Source organism: Ovis aries, chromosome 4, assembly GCF_016772045.2.
Source record: "Ovis aries strain OAR_USU_Benz2616 breed Rambouillet chromosome 4, ARS-UI_Ramb_v3.0, whole genome shotgun sequence".
Classification (NCBI taxonomy): domain Eukaryota; kingdom Metazoa; phylum Chordata; class Mammalia; order Artiodactyla; family Bovidae; genus Ovis; species Ovis aries.
Genome location: NC_056057.1, coordinates 112,684,654 through 112,707,564, shown reverse-complemented (window position 1 = coordinate 112,707,564; position 22,911 = coordinate 112,684,654). Strand labels below are relative to the sequence as shown.

The window sequence follows — 22,911 nt, the reverse complement described above, 5'->3', positions numbered from 1 at the left end:
TACTCATGCATTAACGGAGACGTCTCACTGGAACCTCAGATAACAACATACGAGAAACCAAACTCTTGAACTTCCTCTCCTAAAACTAATTCAACCCATTTCCCCACATTTCAGTTAATGGACATTTTATCCTTCCTGCCATTTCCGCTAAAAACCCTGACTCCCCTCTTGCTCCTGTATTACACATGTGATCTGTCAGCAAAGCTCCTTGGTTCTGTCTTCAACACATGCCCTGAATCTTACCTTTTTCATCACCTCAGTTTCTATCCCTGGACCAAGCCACCCTTGTCTTTTTCCTGGATTACTGTACTAGCCTTCATACTAACTAACCTGCTTGCCTCTGCCCTTCCACCACGTCTCCCCAGCCCAGTCTAGTCTCCTAGTCTCCATCCCTACTCTCCTCTGCACACAGAAGGCAGAGCTGTCCTCTGCTCAGGAACCTTCCTTGGCTTCCTATCCCATAAAGAAGGCTGAGCGCAAAAGAATTGATGCTTTCCAATTGTGGTGCTGGAGAAGACTCTTGAGAATCCCTTGGACTGCAAGGAGATTAAGCCAGTCAATCCTAAAGGAAATCAACCCTGAATATTCATTGGAAGGACTGATGCTGAAGCTGAAGCTCCAATACTTTGGCCACCTGATGAAAAGAGCCTACACATTGGAAAAGACCCCAAAGCAGGAAAGATTGAAGGCAGGAGGTGAACAGGGGCAACAGAGGATGAGATGGTTGGATGGCATCACCGACTCAACAGACATGAGTTTGAGCAAACTCGAGGAGATAGTGAAGGATGGGAGAACCTGGTGTATTACAGTCCAGGGGGTCCCAAAGAATTGCACACAGCTTAGTGACAGAACAACAGCAGCAACAATCCCACTCTGAGTCTTCATCCTGGCCAGCCAGGCCCTTTGTGATCGTCCCTATTATCTCTGACTCAGCCTCTCGTTATCCTCCTCCTTGCTCACTCCTCACATGACCACACAGGCTTCTCTGCTCTCTCCACAGACGCCAGCATGTTCCTGCCTCACGGCCTTTGCACCTGCTGGTTCTTCTGTCCAGGGCCCTCATTTCCCAGCTATCTACCTGCATGGATGAGCTCCTACTTCCTTTAGGTCCTGTTCAAATATTATCTTGTCAGTGATTATTTCTGTGACTTCCTTATCAAAAGCACAATTTACCTACTGCTTTCCCTTGGCCAGGCGCCACCCCCCCCCCCACTCCTTTTCTGCTTTATTTTCCCCCCCATGATAGTTCTTTCCATACAACATACTACAGAGAGCACTTCATTTATTTATTGTCTGTCTTCTTTTGTTCAAAAGTAAGTTCCATAAGAGTAAAAACTTTTGCTGATATCCTTTTTTTAAAAAAAATATCTTACTCTTTGTTTATTTATTTGGCTGTGCCAGGTCTGAGTTGCAGCATGTGGGATCTAGTTTGCTGACCAGGGATCAAACCTGGACCCCTGCATTGGGAGATTGGAGTGTTAGCCACTGGTCCACCAGGGAAATCCCTGTTTATATTCTTCGTGACTTAATCCCCAATTTTAGAATAATGCCTGACACACAGTGTGTGTATTAGTTGCTCAGTCGTGTCTGACTCTTTGCAACTCCATGGGCCATAGCCCTCCAGGATCCTCCATCCATGGGATTTTCCAGGCACGAATACTGGAGTGGGTTGCCATTTCCTTCTCCATACAGTAGGTGCTGAATAAATACTCATTGAGTGAAAGAATCATGGTTTCCCTGCTTCTTCTTTCCCATGTTTTCTTTGCAGAGTAATCTTTTCAAAATGTATAATTAATTAGTTGTATGGTTCACATAAAGCTCTTCAAATGTTCCAGTTGCTTACAGGATAAAGACATACATTTTTAATATAGCTGATGATGTCCTGTCTGAAAGGTTGCCAGTTACTTTGTTTTCAAATCAAGTCAGTTACCCTTTCACTGTTTACATTCAAGCTACCTTGCACTTGGCTTATTCCCTAGAAGATACAACTCTTCTTCCTTCCTCAGGACCTTTGAACATGCCACTCCTTTTTCCTGAGCTGCTTCTCTCCCTACCACTCAGGGGTTTTACCCTATTTTTTCTTTACTGTAATAGCATTATAAATAACCTATTGTTTGGCAGTGAAGGAGATGGTTAGGAAAGTTGTTTGGCTATATGCAGGAAAAAACAAGTTGACTGTCTTCAGTTTTTGTTTTCCACTTTACTTCTGGTACTCTGACTTTGTATGATCACAGCCAGCTTTCTTTCTTTCTTTCTTTATTTAATGGTGACATTTATTTTTAAATTTTTAATTGGAGGATAATTGCATTACAGTGTTGTATTGATTTCTGCCATATTTCAACATGAATCAGCCACAGGTATACATATATTCAACCCTCCCTCCCCCGTCCACCCCATCCCACTCTAGGTTGTCACAGGGCACTGGGTTGAGCTCCCCGTGTTATACAGCAAATAGTAGCGTCTATTTTATATATAGTAGTGTGTATGTTTGGAGAAGGCACTGGCACCCCACTCCAGTACTCTTGCCTGGAAAACCCCAAGGATGGAGGAGCCTCGTAGGCTGCAGTCCATGGAGTCGAGCAGAGTCGGACACGACTGAGCGGCTTCACTTTCACTTTTCAGTTTCATGCATTGTAGATGGAAATGGCAACCCACTCCAGTGTTCTTGCCTGGAGAATCCCAGGGACGGGGGAGCCTGGTGGGCTGCTGTCTATGGGGTCACACAGAGTCGGACACGACTGAAGTGGCGGCAGCGGCAGCGGCAGCGGCAGCAGCAGGAGCAGCGGTATATATGTTTCAAGCTACACTCTCAGTTCACCCCACCCTCTCCTTCCCCTGCTGTGTCCACAAGTCTGTTCTCTATATCTGCATCTCTACTGCTGCCATGCAAATAGGTTCATCAGTACCATTCTTTAGACTCCATATATATCTCCAGTTTTAAAAACATATAGCGGTATTCATTCGTCATTTAAACATTCATTTCTTTAGAGTATACTTATTTAGTGCCCTGTGCAAAGCACCATGGAACCAAGTTTTAAAGGTCCAGAAGCGGACTGCCTGGCTTGTGTGGAGTCCACTTCTAACACAGACACCCACCTCTAATCCCTAGCACAGTCCAGGTCATGCCTGATCTGGGGATACAAAGAGAAGTAAGAGAGGGCTCTGCCTTTGAGGCTAAAAGTCGGAGGAACCAGTAATTACGCACCCCACCCCCCCGCAAAAACAAAACAAAACACACACACACACAAAACAACAAAACTGTGGACATTTTTTTCCCTACTGTCTCTTTGTCATTGATCCCTTTATGTTTTCCAGCTCATTAAAATCAGTATTAAGTTGTTTTCATTATTTTCTCCCTTTTCTGGCTTTCTTGGACTTTGTAAAAATGATTTAAAATTTCTCTAACTGCTTTGCTTAATGGCATTGGAAACGATTTGCTTTGAGGAAAAAGATGAGTTGGACTTTAAAATTTATATATAGTGAACATATATAAACAGGAATGGCAATATTCTGGAATAATAAAAGTTAAATAATATATTTATTTCTTTAAAATAATAGCACAAGAGAACCACTAAATGATGGGAAGGAGAATATTAATATTTGTTCATTAAAATAAAATATTATTAAGATGGAGAGACACTTCACTTCCTGCAGCTCATGTTTATCTCCCAAGTGAATTAAAGCAGTTATATGGGAATGCTCTTTTATTGGCTGCAGCAAATAATGTGCTTAACAGATTTATTCTCCCTTGGCCATCATCACTGCCATCAGCAAACACTCACAGGGCACCTGCTGTAGGCAAGAGACGGCGTGCCGGGCCTTTCATCTTGCGGGGAAGACAGGACATGTGTGTAACAGAGACAGGCAACCGCACAGAGCACTGAGAGCCCAACAAACGGCCGCGGCAGTAAGCGCGATCGGAGCCGAAAGGAAGGAACAGCCACTGCAAGAGGCGAGGCTTGATCTGAGTCCAGGATGAAAGGCAGGCAGGAAGCCACAGAGGAAGACGGAGCTTTTCCAGGGAAGGGAAACGGAGTGGGCACCTGGGCAGACATCCTTGGGGTGCTTGGGGAGTAGAGAGCTCCCGGAATAGGAAGTGTAGGGATGTGCGGCCTCAATATGTGGGAAACTGTAGATTCAATCAGCAGGCTCTGGATAACTATTGCTGCCACATGCACACGCACTTGCACGCGCGCACACACACACACGTGTGTGTATTATCGTTCAGTGGTTAAGTCGTATCCAACTCTTTGTGACGCCATGGACTATAGCACGCAAGACTTGCCTGCCCTTCACTGTTTCCTGGAGTTTGCTCAAACTCAAGTTGGTGATTACCATCCAATTGTCTCATCCTCTGTCATCCCCTTCTCCTCCTGCCCTCAATCTTTCTTAGCATCAGGGTCTTTTTCCAGTGAGTCAGTTCTTCACATCAGGTGGCCAGCTATTGGAGCATCAGCTTTAGCATCAGTCCTTCCAATGAACATTCAGGGTTGATTTTCCTTAGGATCTACTATGCACACGTGTGTACAGTGCATTACACTCAATAACTCATTTGACTTTCACAGCGCTGCTCTGGGGGAGTCACTGTGTCACAGATGAGGAAACCGGGGCTTGGTGTGGCTCGTGACTGCTCCAGACCCCAGTCTGCAAACACAGGAGCAGAATTAAAATCCGGAATTCTGGTTCTGCACCCTGAGCTCTCACCCAGGAGCCTGGTGGGTCCTGATGGAAGGTGGTGGGACTAGGGATCCCTCCTGCGGCTCCTGGCTGTTTGGTAGGGGTGCTGTGTGTGAAGGAAGACCTTTTCTGGCTGAGGAGGATGGGGTGACTGGGAGCAGAGTGATGGTGGGAACGGAGCCTTCTGGGCATGTGTTGAGGTGTGCCTATCCCGAGGAGGGCCCCGGGGCACCAGGGGGGAAGCAGAGGGGAAGCAGACTCCCCTCAGACCTCGGCAGACTTGCAGGAGGAGAGGGCAGCTGGAGTTCCTGGGCAGGTGGCCTCCCAAACACAACCTCATCCATCTGCCCAGGTGCCATTCACATACAACGTGCCACGTGTGCCTTGATACGGGTCAGGAAGCACCGAATCAGAAGACCTTTGCCAGGAGGGTAGCAGTGGGGAAGCAAAGGAGGGGCCGCTCGGGAAGGACACGGTTAGAACAGGACCCACAGGACTCGTTGGGAATAGACCCACAGGAGGGGGAAGGGCGGAGCGGTCATGATGACGCCAGGCTGTGTGTTCCGCGTCTGAGATGCGGCAGCACCATCAGAACCAGGGGGGCGGGGAGGTTCCAGGAGCGTTGAGAACAATGCAGCTCCCAACATGTCAAGTTTGAGAGATGCCAAGGCATTTAGTTAAGACTTCTTATTTTATTACTTTCTTTTTTGGATATTTTGGCTTAGTCCTTATTGATTTCTTTTTCCTGAATGAGTTCCTCAAATTTGTCTAGCTTCAAATCTCAATTCATAAAATATGCAGTATTTGGAGTGTGAAAAAAGCCAATTTCCAGTAGCAATTGAGGATGGCCTTGCAACCCCTAAAGAGAAGTTGACTGTCTATACTTTGCAAATACCCTGTGTGTTCTAGAGATCTCTGCAGCAGAGAAAGAGTGCTGGAGAACTCTGGATCCAGGTTCAGGAACACCAGTTGGTTGTGCCTTCACTGGCCAAGTGTGCAAATCACTGAACCTCTCTGTACTCCACTCTGTCACCTGCAGGAAAAGGGTAGAATGGACTCTTCCTTATAGAGTGGGTGCTCTTGGGAATTCATGCATATGAAACACAATACAGCTTCGGGCTTCCTTACATGGGAGCCATTAATACAGAAACATTAGTCAAAGCCTTTGCACATGACGAATGCCCATAAACACACACGTGAGTGCTTGCAGGGGCTGGTGTAGGCTGTGGGGCAGGAGTTACTGGAGAGGGTTGGGACCAGATGGGAACGTGGCGGGAGCCTGAGGAGCAGAGAGTACAGGATCTACTGGGGCGTGTTCATGACATTCTCGAAGAGCTAGAGCTGAGAGCCAGCCTCCCTGCCCCCCAAGGAGAGCCTGGGACGTGAGGGTGGAGAACCCCAGTGGATTAAACAGTAGTTTAATCTGATGCAGAAGAAAGAATGTGTGAAATCCTGGAGAGTGGGAATTTCACACTTCTCTGCTTCCTTACTCCCTGATTTTACTTACTATTTTTCTCTGATGAGAACAGTGGCAGTTGCTTATTAAGAGCATTTGACATAAGTAGAAACTATTACCTGGGAGAAACAAGTCAAATATTGAAACAGAGATACTTTGTGCTCACATCATTGTCTTTTTTTCTGTCCGTCTTTTTATAGAGCTAAACCAGTATTGGGGCTGCCCTTGTGGCTCAGATGGTTAAGAATCTGCCTGCAATGCGTGAGACCAGGGTTTTATTCCTGGGTTGGGAAGATCCTTTGGAGAAGGGCATGACAACCCATTCTAGTATTCTTATCTGGAGAGTTCCATGGACAGAGGAGCCTGGCTGATATTGCACAGTCAAGGCTTTTTCATGCCTTTTTTTTTTCATGTCTTTACTTACTCTTCACAAATATTTTTCTTAATGGATACACAGTATCCCATAAACAGTGACTCCCTTTGACTAACCATTTTACTAAAATTGATCTAGGTCCTCACCAATTCTTACTATCATAAATAACATTATAAACTATGATGAACATCTTTATGCTGAATCTTTGTCTGATTTTTGGCTTATTTCTTCAGAATTTATTTCTGGAAGGGAAAATCCTAAGGAACTTCCCCCCACTCCCCCACCGCCCCCATCTATCTTTCAAATCTAGTGGCTCAGCTGCTAAAGAATCTGCCTGCAATGTGGGACACCTGGGTTCGATCCCTGGGTTGGGAAGATCCCCTGGAGAAGGGAACAGCTACCCACTCCAGTGTTCTGGCCTGGAGAATTCCATGGACTGTATAGTCCTCAGGGTCGCAGAGAGTCAGACACAACTGAGTGACTTTCACTTTCAAGCTGAACTGGGTTAATAAGAATCATTATTAGATCCCATGGAAGAAAAATCTTGCTATTTAAGATGCTATGACCCTGGAAGCTGTCCAGGGAGGATGCAGAGCTTTCCTCACCAAAGAGCAAGACCAGAGAGGCAGCCTCCATGTCCAAACCTGTTCAGAGTCCCTGGGAAATGAGAGACACGTGCTCCTTGACACACCTGAACATTTTCGTTTTCAAGGGTCTTAGAGCTCCTGTTTTCAGAGAGGAAATGGGCTCCTGGGGGTTTGGTGTGTATGTGCCTTACAACCGCTTAGCTGTCTCCTAGAGACCAACCATAGGCTCATTTGTCCCCCGACACTGAACTGTAGCAGGCTAGGGATCCCGGCCCTTACCGGTGGGTTTGACGAGCGCCGCCAGGAAGTCGGTGGTGAAGGAGCTGACGTAGAGAAGGATGCAGGGCGCCTTGGTGGTGCTGAAGCTGAAGCGGATCTCCTCGCCCGCCAGGTCCGGGGCTCCGTTCTGCGGGTCCGGAGAGTTCTCCGATCTGCTGCCCGAATCCCGGGCCCCGATCCCAGGCGCCTGGAAGTTATACCGCAGCCACATTCCCTCTTCAAAAAACGCACCCACGTCTGTCGAAGAGGAAAGAGGAAATGGCAAGATTAGGAGTTGAATGGCGACACCGCCTGCAACTTAACCTAGGCAGACGCTGAGCTCTGCGTGGCCGCGACGGCCGTTCCTGGAGGGTGGACCGACTCCAGGAGGGCGGTCAGACCGGGAAAGTGTCTAAGCAGACGGATGTTATTTCATCAACACGAACATGCCTCCAAAATAGAAAAAGCACGTAACAGAGTATAGCAATCTGTCACCTTAAAACTGTAATAGTAAAATTAAGAGACGTAAATCATACCAGGAAAAAAAAAACTTCACATTTAGTACTTGGACTAAATAACTAATTTAGGTTGAAGAGTGATGCTGAGAATAAATTAGACCTGGCTTCAATCACTGGGTCAGAAAGATCCCCTGCAGAAGGAAATGGCAACCCACTCTGCTACTCTTGCCTGGAGAATCCCACGGACAGAGGAGCCTGGCGGGCTATAGTCCATAAGGTCACAAAGAGTCGGACATGACTGAGCAACTAACACTTTCACACTTTCACTACTTGATCGTTAGGGAACTGTTGACCAAAACCACCTGCCTTGGCTGGCAGGCACACCTGCCCGAGTTGTCTCACAACAGGAGGTCCCCATATGGAACACCTGTGCTGCCCCTGAAAACTAACCAGGCAAATTTGGTGGGGGTGTGGGGGTGTGGGGGTGTGGGGAAGTGGGGGTGGGGGAAAGAGGGAGGAGGCAAGCAGCCTCTCAGAGTCCTTCTTGCTGGAATCCACCTTGGCTGAGCGATGCACACGCCACCAGGAAGGGCCCTCAGTCAGAGCAAATATGGACCAAGCAAGATGACCGGCAAGAGACAACCTGGGAATTCACCCCGTGACCGTATAATCTGAGGCCGCAGGCCACGTGGCAGAGCAGTCCTTCCGCGTTCCCTGACCCTACTTCTCTCTGCTCGGGCCCCTTCCCAGTAAGGTCTGTTTTGTTGGTACGTGTGTCTCGTTGGACAGTTCATTTCCAAGTGTTAGATGACAGCCCACTCTCTGGCCCCGGAAGGGGTCCCTGTTCCTACAGCAGTATCACACGCACCACTAATTCAAGGTGTTCATGGGCAGAGACGGGAGTTGCTTTGGAGGTTCACCCAGGAAAGTCCCGGAACCCTGATGATGCCCTGGGAGGCTTTGGGTATCCTGTTCAAAACCACAAGACCTGAAATTACAGGGAACTGGGTTTATATCCGGTGCTGCCATTAATTGCTTATATGGCTTTAGGAAAAGTCATTTAGCCAGCTTCTCTAGGCCTCAGTATTTTATATGTGAAAGTATTAGTTGCTCAGTCGTGTCCAACTCTTTGCAACCCCATGGACTACAGCTTGCCAGGCTCCTCTGTCCATGGAATTCTCCAGATAAGAATACTGGAGTGGGTAGCCATTCCCTTCAAATCCGAGTCTCCTTCATTGCAGGCAGATTCTTTATTGTCTGAGCAGCGAGTGGAGCCCTTTATATGTGAAAGGGAGGTAATAACAGAGAATTACAAAAGATAAAGTAATTAGCACATAATAAATAGTACCTATTATTATTATTATTAAGAAATTAGAAGTAAGGTCACTCATCCTTCATCAGTTTTTTTTCTGTGGCCTAATGCTAATTGGTTTTTACACATTTCCTGGCAGACAAGCTTCTGCTGTAGTTTTCCCTAGCATTTACTTCCCCATGTTCTAAAACCACCTCCTAACTCCTGTGAAAGGTTAGGGCCCGCCAGCAAGACTTGCTTGTCTTCACAGGCACTGTTTCACCACTCACCCTCGTGTGCCCTTTAAAAGCATTTCCCACACTTCCTTGCCCGTGGAAACCGTTATTCTTGTTAAAGACTCGACATCTGACTAAATGAACACTTACAGTTTGGTTGCTCAGTCTTGTCCAATTCTTTGTGACCCCATGGACTGTAGCCCACTGGGCTCCTCTGTCCATGGGGTTTCCCAGGCAAGAGTACTGGAGTAGGTAAGCATTTCCTTCTCCAGGGAATCTTCCCAAACCAGGGATCGAACCTGGGTCTCCTGCATTATAGGTGGAACGCTATACAGAAAGTATCTTGTGAAACTGCTCTACATTATAATTAAAAGGAGGGGACCCATTTTAAAAGGACTCTTTCCTCTGGGAATCTGGAAGTTCACGGTTGTGAAAGAAGCCTGGTACAGAGAGAGTTTACATGGTGCAGTAGTTACACAGTGATTGTGGGTAAACCTTGGCTTTGCTGCTACCCAGCCGTGTTAACTTGGTCAGCGGCTTGAAACACTCTAAGGCTCTGTTTCCTCCTCTGGAAACTGGGGCTTCATAGGTTGTTGGAGGGTTAAAGAACCTAGGGATGACACTTAGCCTAGTGCCTGGAATATATGACAGAGGTCCAATAAGGTCACTCAGTCATTTTACAAAGACAGGTTACCGATGAGGCCCACATGGGGTCTCACTGATAAGATGGCTCATTATGTTGACCTCGCAAACAAAGAATAAAATCACAGGGATCCTTGAGACTGACCAAATTGCCCAAATGACATTCTGTTTTCTCACTGGTGCCTATCTCCTCAAAGCTGCAAGGCCACCAGATTTCAGACCTCCAGCTACGTAACTATAGGACTCAACTACAGGCTAAAAATTATCCATCCCTTCAGAGAATTTTTCATTGGTGGGGTATAAGAAGGACCCCATCAGAAAGGGAGAAAGGGGTTCTTCTCAAGGGCCAGTCACCCTCTCTTTTCCCTCCAGTAAATTTCCCTTTTCTTTCCTGACTGCCTGGTAAGCTCTCTATTTCTCTGCCCTCATCTTAAACAGTTACCAGTGTATATTCAGGGCCACCTGATGTGAAGAACTGACTCACTGGAAAAGACCCTGATGCTGGGAAAGATCGAAGGTGGGAGGAGAAGGGGACGACAGAGGACGAGATGGTTGGATGGCATCACTGACTCAATGGCCATGAGTTTCAGTATACTCTGGGAGTTGGTGATGGACAGGGAGGCCTGGGGTGCTGCAGTCCATGGGGTCGCAAAGAGTCGGACACGATTGAGCAACTGAACTGAACAGATTCAGGCCACAGATGACACCTGACCCCCACCTCACCCGGCTGCACACTTATAATATCCCCCAGCACTGCCGCAGGGGGTGCCTCATCCTGCTTCTCCTGAGCTGCGGTGCAGAGCTCCGTTAACCACAAGCTTGGGCAGTCCTGTTCTCCTGGCTCTCCCACCCAGGGGCTTTTTGCAAAGATCTGTCTGTGTCTGCGTGTACACGCCTGTGTGTGTGTGTGTGTGTGTGTGTGTGTGTGTGTGTGTACCGGATCAACAAATACTTGATGCACATGGGTCACTGCACGCCTCGCTGGATGCAGAGATACGGCTAATGCTTCGACACCTTTAAAGAGGCCCCCGTCTAGTGGTGGGGGGCGGGGAGACACGGCGCCCCGTGTGAACACCATGTGGCAAGAGTTCTGGGGTGAGAAGGACTGCTTCTTCCTGCCTGGAGGCGCCTGCGCTGGCTCTTCTACTCTCAGCAAGTACCTACTGAGCCCCAGCCGCATGCCAGGCACCATGCCGGGTGTCGAGGTTACAATCCTTGCTCTCGAGGTGCTCTCTACCTAGAGGAGGATTTAGGCTAAGAGACATCACCAGAAGGCAGCGTGCTCAGCACAGGATCAGGCTGATATAGGAGGCACGTGGAACACGAGGGTTACCAGCTTTGTCTCCAGGGCTCCAGGAAGACTCCCGGGTGAAAAGAACTTGAAAGAGCCAGAGGCTCTTCACCTTTGTAAAGGTGAAGAGGAAGATGAGCCCCTTTCTAGCTGAGGGTGCAGCATGCAAGAACCCTGGGGGGTCGGAGAGCCTGCGACAGGAGCTTTGTGTCCCCAGGTGAAATTCACACGAGCTCAGTTTTTTTTTTTTTTTTCTCTCTTTAACACTATTGCACTCACTAGGGTTAGGAATCCAAGACTCACCAGGCTTCCTACATTTCAGGCTGGGAGTTGGAGAAACAGTGAGAGAGACAGAAGCGCTCCTAAGCCCCAGTCATTCAGATCCGAGCTGAACAGACGCACATTCCTAGGACCGGCTGATGTGACGGGGCCCAGCATCTGGTGAGGCAGGGGAGCGTTCAGGGAGGACAGGCAGACCGCCTGGGGCAAAGGCACCAAGGGGGTTGTTTTGCCAGCAGAAAGGTTCTACCAGAAGATGCAGGGGCCAGCACCTAAGGACAGGTCTGGCAGGGCCACACAGGAGAGAAGAGTGAAGGGGGAGGGCTAGAGCCTCAAGGCCAGAGGGCTGGAACAGGCCAGGGTTGAGTGGACCAGGCTGATGCACAGGAAGAGACAAACGTTATCAGACTTGTGAAACTCAAGATCGAGGATCAAAGCACCTGGGCCTGGTGGTGGGGGAGGCGTTCAGAGGCCGAGGAGGCGGGCAAAGCCACCGAGACCTCAGGCGCCGGAATCACGGTGCAGCGCGTCGCTGGCAAGAATCTAAGCTCCCCCGAGTCAGACTCTCCCCCAGGCATTTTCTTCCCAGAGAGCGGGCAGCACTGGGTCCCTGACACATTCCACAACAGGCTCAGGAGCCGGTTAAAATCCTGGTGCTCAGCCCCAGAATTTAGCTTGGAGAGTCTGACTCAGAGGGTTTTGAGAATCAGCATGGATAAGAGGCAATGCTCAGGTATATAGAGCTCAGGGATACAGAGCTCAGGTCCCGGAGCCAGAGCTGAAAGGATGGTGTGCCTGGGTGTGGGGGGTGGTGAGAACTTAAAAGATTCCTCAGCTAAACTAGCGACAATCATTTCAAGGCAGATCATGAAGGGAAATGGGGCAAGATAGGGATTTTGGATAAACAAACCCAAAATATGCCACCGAGAATACTTTCTGGCATATTTCGGAGTCATCGTTATGAAGCTTTATGAGTTCACATCTGTTTTGGAGGAAGGGTTACATCATGCTTACAAGAGCTGCTCTGAAACCATGTCCCTCATAACCTGATTGTCAGAGAGCTGGGGGGAGCTGAGAACCAGTTAGAGTTCCAAGTGGCAGATTTACAGCTATCATTTCATTGTTTCAGATCATTTTAAGGAAATGGCAAATCAGGGTACTGTGATTTCATTTAGGAAAATAACACACCCATCCCTTCTGAATGAATGACTAAAATTACACTAACTTCACAAGCCCCAAATCACATCTTTTCCCCAATTAAATGATTAAAAAGTATTGATTTAGAATGCTTGATTCAAGGGTTTATACTGATATGAGATTGTTTCATTTTTGATACTCATATTTTTGGATGGAAAAAATTGATACATTTGGTGTCTAGTTATTCTAATATTCTAAGATTCTTATGAAAGACTTATTGACTTATGCTTCTCAAATATTTGAAACACATTACCCCATCTGTAGGTTTAGGTTCATAAAGGTTATGGACACCTTGAAGTAGACAAGTAATTCTGTCTTAACCATTTCTTGGTCCTCAAAACAGATCATATGTAAACTACCCTTGAATGTGGAAAGTACATGCGGAAATATTTAAAATAAAATCCACATCCATACACCCCAGAAAAATACCACAAAGGTTTTTTCCCCTCTGTCCAACCAAATCCTTGATGTTTACAGCAGGAAAAAAAAAACAAAACAAAAAACAAAAAACAGCTAGCACCCAGCCCTCTTATTAAATTGTTTCTCATCTTTTTCTCCTCCAAGTTCTATTCCTTTTGCCTGTTCACTTAGGATTAGTTTTCCAACCTGTATTTTTAAAATAGACGTGACTTGTTTTGTTCTCTAACTCTCCCAGGAGGATCCAGAATTGAAAAAGTTCCCAGCTCTCAGATGGGTTCTTTTCCAAAAGTTTATTTCGAAGTCAGTAGCTTGCAACTTGGAACTATTTCCCCATAGAAACGTTTTCAGTGATGGTTTGCCAGGAGAGTCTACAAATGCTGAATCACTCTGGATGGATAATAAGAGATAATTGCAGAGTGCCAATGAATATTAGGAATTCAAGCAGAAACAACAGCAGCAACAAATGTTAGGGTGTACCGTGAATGTGAGAACCCCAGGGGCCCAGGTTCCCACAAAACTTTCATCTAACTGATCCAGGGGTGTGCTGGTAAAGGTTACACCAGTGGCTCTCTTTGGGGGAGCTCTGGTTTGGAGTTTGCCTGTTCCCATGGTGTAAACACACCCACTTTGACTGACTGCGAGCTGCCACTACGACATCACCAACTCTGGAGCTGGGAAGAGACCTTCATAGTTGGTCTGCCTGCCAATGTGAATGCCTCCATCCACAGTCACTGACCCAGTCATTCCAGCAAAATAGCTTTTCTGAGTCCCCATACTGGCAGTTGTTTTAGCTTAGGCTGCTAGAGCAGATTACCGTAATTGTGTGTCTTAAAGTACAGAAACAGAAATCTACCCTCACAGGTTTAGAGGTTATCAATCCAAGATCGAAGCGCTGGCTGATTTTGTTCCTGGTCAGAGTTCTCCTGGCTTGTAGGTACAGTTTCTTGCCAAGCGCACACATGGGAGAGAGAGAAATCTAGCTCTCTGGTCTGTTCTTCTAAAGGCACTAACCCCATTATAAAGGCCCCACCCTCGTGACCTCATCGAAGACCAATTATTGGCATCCCTCAGTATCCATGGGCTTTGCAAGTGGCACTAGTGGTAAAGAATACACCTGTCAATGCAGGAGACATAAGATACGCGGGTCGGGAAGGTCCTCTGGAGTAGGAAATGGCAACCCATTCTAGTATTCTTGGCTGGAGAATCTCACGGACAGAGGAGCCTGGCAGGCTACAGTCCATGGGGTCACAAAGAGTCAGACACGACTGGGCGACTGAGCAATGACTAACTCAAAATCCATGGAGGATTAACTCCAGGACCGCCCCCCTCCAATACCAAAATCTTTGGATGCTCAAGTCCTTTAAATAAAATGGCATTGTATTTGCATATTCCGGAATACTTTAAATCATCTCTAGACTACTTATAACACCTAATATAAATGCTATATTTATATTATATATATATATATAATATATAAGTGGTGTTGTGTTGATGGTGTACAGCAAACTCAAGTTTTGCTTTTTGGAACTTTCTGGAATTTTTTTCCCCTCATATTTTTGATCCGTGTTTGGTTGAATCCATGAGTGTGGAACCTACAGGCACAAATGGCTGACTGTACCACCCATGGCCCCAGCTCCAAAACCATGGCACCAGGGCTTAGGGCGTCACCATGTGAAACTGCATCCATTCAACCCATAAATGCCGGTTTCCTTCTTTTTATCTCCTGCTGCAAACAAACTTTAATATTTGCTTCCTCCTTTCTGCCTTCCAAAGCTCTCCTCTACCTTATCCCAGCTACCCCTGGAAAGCTCTGTTCAGCCTCTATAGAATTTAGGAGAAATTTCTGCAGAACAGACACTGCCTCCCCAGCCTCAGGGTCATTAAACTCTTTCATGGCTGAATTCCACTGCTCAGAATGATCGCTCTCATTAACTGTTTTGTAATTAATCATCAAGTAAGAAAATGAGATGAATTTTATGGAGCTCTGCTCCTGGAGACCTTGGCTGCCACCCCTCTGTGTGTTTCCTGGTCCTGAATCAGGCCTGGTTCCTTCCAGGGAAATCTGCAAGGCCCAGCTCTGTTTAAACTCACTTTCTGTTCTGCTCCCAAGGCCCCACTATCCTGAAATACAACCAGTTTTTCTCTTGGCCCTATATTGGCAAAATCTGCTTTTTCTCTCCAAGTGTACCACTCTGAATTTCCCTCCGGAATTTTAAAAAGTCTGTTTGTTTGATGTTTTCTTCAATTTGCCATAATCATTTTGGGCCAACGACATTGGACCCAGATGGGTTAATGTTCACCTCTATTTATTCTGTCTCCCCAGGTGCATACCTGTCTGTTGTAGCCACTTTCCCACCATTCTTTCTAAAGGTCAGGTCACTGCCAGGTCAGTTTCTATGCAATAAGCTTCAAGTGTCTGAATCCATACAAAGGAGAAAAACGCCAAAGAAAAAATCTCTTCCATTTAGCCTGACTGGCATGTGCTTCCCACGAGACAAAGGTGTAAAGTTTATTACTGGAAACACATCAATAAACTATATGGTCTTTGAGTTGACTGTGTAGGAGCTGGGAGGCCATCTCACTTGGAGTATAAGAGCCAACAGCACTGAACAACTCTACTAGTGTTTTAAACAGGAAGACAGTCTGCCTCCAGAATTTCCAGGGTCGTGCTCCTAAAACCCATAACAAGCGTTACTGGCATTAAGTGGCAGTTAACAGGTTAGAATGCTTTTGGGAGATCGAGGGAGATGAAGATGCCACAGCAGTAAATTTCAGCTGAGACACGTGTATGGGATTAATGCGGTACAAGCAGAGGGCGGGAATCAAAAGGTTGTGGGTTTTAGTCCTGGTATTGTCATCATACTTGACTCTATGACCCAGGTCAGGAAAATCACTGAATTGCTGTGGACTTTAAAACATGCCCATCTTTAAGACTGAGCCCAAACTGATCCGGCTGGCGCTCCGTCTTTTCCATATTTTCTTCAAATATTTATTAAGAGCTTTCTTTTAAGCCAGGCAGCTCTTTGAGATTTAATAGGCAGTAAATGACACTTTGCCCTGCTTCATTCCACAGTCCAAGGCCGGATTTGCCTGTTACTCCAGGTGTTTCCTGACTTCCTACTTTTGCATTCCAGTCCCCTATAATGAAAAGGACATCTTTTTTGGGTGTTAGTTCTAAAAGGTCTTGTAGGTCTTCATAGCACTCAGCTTCTTCAGCATTACTGGTTGGGGCGTAGACTTGGATTACCGTGATATTGAATGGTTTGCCTTGGAAACGAACAGAGATCATTCTGTCATTTTTGAGATTGCATCCAAGTACTGCATTTTGGACTCTTTTGTTGACCATGATGGCTATTCCATTTCTTCTGAGGGATTCCTGCCCACAGTTGTAGCTATAATGGTCATCTGAGTTAAATTCACCCATTCCAGTCCATTTTAGTTTGCTGATTCCTAGGATATCGATGTTCACTCTTGCCATGTCCTGTTTGACCACTTCCAATTTGCCTTGATTCCTGGACCTGACATTCCAGGTTCCTATGCAATATTGCTCTTTACAGCATCGGACCTTGCTTCTACCACCAGTCACATCCACAACTGGGTATTGTTTTTGCTTTGGCTCCATCCCTTCCTTCTTTCTGGAGTTATTTCTCCACTGATCTCCAGTAGCGTGTTGGGCACCTACTGACCTGGGGAGTTCCTCTTTCAGTATCCTATCATTTTGCCTTTTTATACAGTTCATGGGGTTCTCAAGGCAAGAATACTGAAGTGGTTTGCCATTCCCTTCTCCAGTGGACCACATTCTGTCAGACCTCTCCACCATGACCCGCCTGTCTTGGGTTGCCCCACGGGCATGGCTTAGTTTCATTGAGTTAGCAAGGCTGTGGTCCTAGTGTGATTAGATTGACTAGTTTTCTGTGAGCATGGTTTCAGTGTGTCTGCCCTCTGATGCCCTCTTGCAACACCTACCATCTTACTTGGGTTTCTCTTACCTTGGGTGTGGGGTATCTCTTCACGGCTGCTCCAGCAAAGCGCAGCCACTGCTCCTTACCTTGAGTAATAGGCAAATTTGGCCTTGGAATACAGAATGAAACAGGGCAAAGACTAATAGAGTTTTGCCAAGAAAATGCACTGGTCATAGCAAACACCCTCTTCCAACAACACAAGAGAAGACTCTACACATGGACATCACCAGATGGTCAACACCGAAATGAGACTGATTATATTCTTTGCAGCCAAAGATGGAGAAGCTCTATATAGTCAACAAAAACAAGACCAGGAGCTGACTGTGGCTCAGACCATGAACTCCTTATTGCCAAATTCAGACTTAAATTGAAGAAAGTAGGGAAAACCGCTAGACCATTCAGGTATGACCTAAATCAAATCCCTTATGATTATATGATTAGTGGAAGTGAGAAATAGATTTAAGGGCCTAGATCTGATAGATAAAGTGCCTGATGAACTATGGATGGAGGTTCGTGACATTGTACAGGAGACAGGGATCAAGACCATCCCCATGGAAAAGAAATGCAAAAAAGCAAAATGGCTGTCTGGGGAGGCCTTACAAATAGCTGTGAAAAGAAGATAGGTGAAAAGCAAAAGAGAAAAGGAAAGATATAAGCATCTGAATGCAGAGTTCCAAAGAATAGCAAGAAGAGATAAGAAAGCCTTCTTCAGCGATCAATGCAAAGAAATAGAGGAAAACAACAGAATGGGAAAGACTAGAGATCTCTTCAAGAAAATTAGAGATACCAAGGGAACATTTCATGCAAAGATGGGCTCGATAAAGGACAGAAATGGTATGGACCTAACAGAAGCAGAAGATATTAAGAAGAGGTGGTAAGAATACACAGAAGAACTATACAAAAAAGATCTTCATGACCCAGATAATCACGATGGTGTGATCACTCATCTAGAGACAGATATCCTGGAATGTGAAGTCAAGTGGGCCTTAGAAAGCATCACTACGAACAAAGCTAGTGGAGGTGATGGAATTCCAGTTGAGCTATTTCAAATCCTGAAAGATGATGCTGTGAAAGTGCTGCACTCAATATGCCAGCAAATTTGGAAAACTCAGCAGTGGCCACAGGACTGGAAAAGGTCAGTTTTCATTCCAATTCCAAAGAAAGGCAATGCCAAAGAATGCTCAAACTACTGCACAATTGCACTCATCTCACATGCTAGTAAAGTAATGCTCAAAATTCTCCAAGCCAGGTTTCAGCAATACATGAACCGTGAACTTCCAGATGTTCAAGCTGGTTTTAGAAAAGGCAGAGGAACCAGAGATCAAATTGCCAACATCTGCTGGATCATGGAAAAAGCAAGAAAGTTCCAGAAAAACATCTACTTCTGCTTTCTTGACTATGCTAAAGCCTTTGACTGTGTGGATCACAATAAACTGTGGAAAATTCTGAAAGAGATGGGAATACCAGACCACCTGACCTGTCCCTTGAGAAACTGTATGCAGGTCAGGAAGCAACAGTTAGAACTGGACACAGAACAACAGACTGGTTCCAAATAGGAAAAGGAGTACGTCAAGGCTGTATATTGTCACCCTGCTTATTTAACTTCTATGCAGAGTACATCATGAGAAACGCTGGACTGGAAGAAACACAAGCTGGAATCAAGATTGCCGGGAGAAATATCAATAACCTCAGATATGCAGATGACACCACCCTTATGGCAGAAAGTGAAGAGGAACTAAAAGCCTCTTGATGAAAGTGAAAGAGGAGAGTGAAAAAGTTGGCTTAAAGCTCAACATTCAGAAAGCGAAGATCATGGCATCTGGTCCCATCACTTCATGGCAAATAGATGGGGAAACAGTGGAAACAGTGTCAGACTTTATTTTTTGGGGCTCCAAAATCACTGCAGATGGTGACTGCAGACATGAAATTAAAAGACGCTTACTCCTTGGAAGGAAAGTTATGACCAACCTAGATAGCATATTCAAAAGCAGAGACATTACTTTGCTGACTAAGGTCCGTCTAGTCAAGGCTATGGTTTATCCTGTGGTCATGTATGGATGTGAGAGTTAGACTGTGAAGAAGGCTGAGCGCCGAAGAATTGTTGCGTTTGAACTGTGGTGTTGGAGAAGACTCTTGAGGGTCCCTTGGACTGCAAGGAGATCCAGCCAGTCCATTCTGAAAGAGATCAGCCCTGGGATTTCTTTGGAAGGAATGATGCTAAAGCTGAAGCTCCAGTACTTTGGCCACCTCATGCGAAGAGTTGACTCACTGGAAAAGACCCTGATGCTGGGAGGGATTGGGGGCAGGAGGAGAAGGGGATGACCAAGGATGAGATGGCTGGATGGCATCACGGGCTCGATGGATGTGAGTCTGTGTGAACTCCGGGAGATGGTGATGAACAGGGAGGCCTGGCGTGCTGCGATTCATGGGGTCGCAAAGAGTCAGACACGACTGAACTGAACTGAAATGACACTTAAGTTAATCACCAAAAACAGGTGGGATGACCCATTTTAGTCAAGTTGGCTAAAATTTAGGGGGAAGTGACTGGAAGAAGCTGGTGAAAAAGGGAGTGGCATGTCCGGGATTCTTTTGTGTGGAAAGTCACCGGCAGCAGACTTAGAGAATTTGCGGTTGCAGGCGTTGGATGGGGGGTGGTGCGGAGAGGGATAGTTCGGGAGTTTGGTGTGGTCATGTACACACTGCTATGTTTTCAATGGATAGCCAACAAGGACCTACAGTATAGCACATGGAACTCAATGTTATGTGCCAGTCTGGATGGGAAGGGAGTTTGGGGGAGAATGGATACATGTGTATGCATGGCTGAGTCCCTTCAGTGTGAAATTATCACAACATTGTCAGTTGGCTATACCCCAAAAGAAAATGAAAAGTTCAAAAGAAAGAAAGAAAGAAAAATAATACATGGCCCTGAAGGGTTTTAAGTAGAGTTGTATAAACTCCACTACTTTGCAGTTTTAAAAGATTATTCTGGCTGCAATGCAGTGCAAGGATGGGGGAAGTAGAGAGCATGTCACTCCCAAACTTAAATTTCATCCCTTTTCTTAACATCTGGGCTATCATCTGGGTGGTGAATCACTAGAGCCATTTCAGAGAATCTGTGAATCTTCTGAAATTTCAGGCAAAAGTGAGCAAATGTGTATGCACTTTTTGGGGGAGAGGGTTAATAGTTTTAATCAAATTTCATGAGCCCAACTCAGAAATTTAAGGAGAAAATAATAAAAGGAGTCCACTCATTAATCACCCTTGTTAAGCTGTGCTTGTGTGGCGCTGACTCAGCCCCTGGAATGCCCTGCCCTGCTCTGCCCTCATCGTCTGACCCTTCTTCCTTCGTGCATCTTCCGAGCTCTGCTGTGGTTTCCCCTGGCTGGGTGACTGGCGTCCTCACCTCCAGTTCCTGCTTATCCCCTCCAGGCTGGTTCTCACTCACTGATCTGGTCAGGATATCCACCCACTGCTTGCTATGAGCCCATGCCGCGCACAGAGCTCCTCCAAGAGCACCCCTAGCTCTCTGTAGTAACTTCAGTCCAATACGTGTCGCCTTGTTTGCTTTGAATCAGTAAACCTTTCTTGAAATCTTACTCTGTGTTAGGCCCACGCTGATAACAAGAGCAAAGGTACCCAGACTTTTCCCTCAAAGGATGCACAGTCGGTTGGGAGACAGAGGAAGCACACCAGGGAAAGGGAGCTTGAGGTTTAGAATCAGGGAGTGTGGGGCCTGGAGGTGAGCAGGGCTCTCTCTGGGGCAGGTGATGGGAAGGCCAGAGGAGCACTCAGAAGGGGACTCTGAGCCGGGTCCCAACAAGCGAGGGCATCTCGGTAAGACGCACAGGGCGGCCAGGGCGCTCCCGGGAAGGAGGAGATGGGCGTGATGAACAAAGCTCAGAGGAAAGCAGCCGTGTGGGGTCTGGAGCTTCTGTCTGAGTGTGGCGGCCTCCTGCACTTTAGAAAGATACGTCTGAGGCCAAGCCTCAGAGACGCTGATTTCATCGTCTGCGGAAAGGCCTGCCTGTTGGTATCCTTCAGGTGTATTTCAACACCTCCTGGGAAGACAGCGGTGTTAATCCATGTTATCAATGGAACCCCACTGAGGTAGTGGGGTCTAACTCGGTGTCAAGGGTGGGCTAACGGGTGCGAAAGAAGGCAGGAGAGGGGCTGCAAAGGGTCTTGAGTCACTTGTTTTTAAAGATTTAGAAGAATGATATACTTCAAAATAATTTCAAATTTACAGAAAAATTTCAGATTAGTACAAAGAACTCCCCTATCCCACATATCCAGACTCCCTAACTTTTAATATTTTACCACATTTCTGTGAACACATACACACATATAAGACACATATGTATACCCAGACAGGGGCTTCCCTGGGGGCTCAGTGGTAAAGAACCCACCTGCCAATGTAGGAGATACAGGTTTGATGCCCGAGTCAGGAAGATCCCCTGGAGAAGGAAATTGCAACCCACTCCAGAGTTCTTGCCTGGGAAATTCCATGGACAGAGGAGCCTGGAGGGCTACAGTCCCTGGGATCAAAAATGAGTCAGACACGACTTATCAACTAAACAGCAAAATATATACACACATTGCCAGGCTCCTCTGTCTGTGGAATTTCTCAGGCAAGAATACTAGAGTGGGTTGCCATTTCTTTTTCCAGACACACACACTCACACACAAACACTAATTCCTGAATCATTTGAGAGCAAGCTAAGTCAAGAAACCAATGTTAACAGTATTGTCCCATTTCTAGGAAAAAAATGTATATACGATACAAATACTTATATACACACAAATGGTTTGGCATCATCTTGAGGCCTTGTACATGTATGCATATAAACATTTCCACAGAGAAAGATTTCTGCAAATAAGCAGGTAATATATGGGGTCCATTTGACCTCTTTCATCCTGGCAAGGAGGAGGGGGAGAGAAAGGGAAGGAAGGGGAGAGAAAGGGAAGGAGAGGAGGGACAAGGACGTGAGGAGCTGAACGCCTTAGTTACACATCTGGATCCTCACTAGAGGGTGAGCTTTTCAGGATGAAAATTTGCCTGGTAGTCTCAGCCAGCCCCTGACCTCCAACAATAAATATTTTTTCATTGAGCTGAACTGAATTTGAATTTTTTAATAGCAACAGTATATTCTTTAACTAATTGGTCCACACTGACCGTCCTTAGTTGAAAGGACGTCTCATTCCCTTTGTAAAGTGAGTTTCTTGTGAGAAATGCCATTCCATCAACTGAGACATAATCATTGGTTAAAACAGAAGTTTGTTAACAAAAGTCTTATAAGATGCCTTTAGGATAATGTGTCCAAAAGAATTAAATGACTTATAGGTTAGGAGATGGTCTTAATTCCTACTGCTTTTTCTCCCTCTTATTAGTTTAATAAACAGGACATATTTTCATTTTTTGACAGATTGGTCACTTGCTTGAACAGTTTTAAAGGTCAAGTTGTCCCCAATCAAATGTCCCCAATCAAGTGCCTCTTTTTATCTCTGCTCTGCGAACTTCATTGTTTGCTATGAAGCAATGGCTGTTAGGAATTATATTATCTGTTTATTTGTACATTTATTTACACACATAATTTGTGCCTGTTCCAGATATGAGGAGCGTTCTATTGATTCTATTTATGCCTTAGCAAGTTGCTTCTTCTTTACTCTGACACTACACATCCCATACTTTCCTGCTTGCTCAGCTGATGTGAAGAGCCAAATAGAATGCTTGACCATAAGTGTCCTTGAAGACAAGCGCTGCTTTTAATTCACTCTTGTGGCTGC

General features: G+C 46.1%; 1 protein-coding gene across 1 annotated transcript in view; it reads right to left on the bottom strand.

The window, feature by feature from the left end:
- Window positions 1-22,911, bottom strand: part of CNTNAP2 (contactin associated protein 2) — a 2,342,027-nt gene that overhangs the window by 173,999 nt on the left and 2,145,117 nt on the right. Inside the window, exon 20 of the mRNA XM_042248972.2 lies at window positions 7,373-7,609. Within this exon, the coding sequence (XP_042104906.1) occupies window positions 7,373-7,609 (237 nt within the window). The remainder of the gene's footprint in view (window positions 1-7,372; window positions 7,610-22,911) is intronic.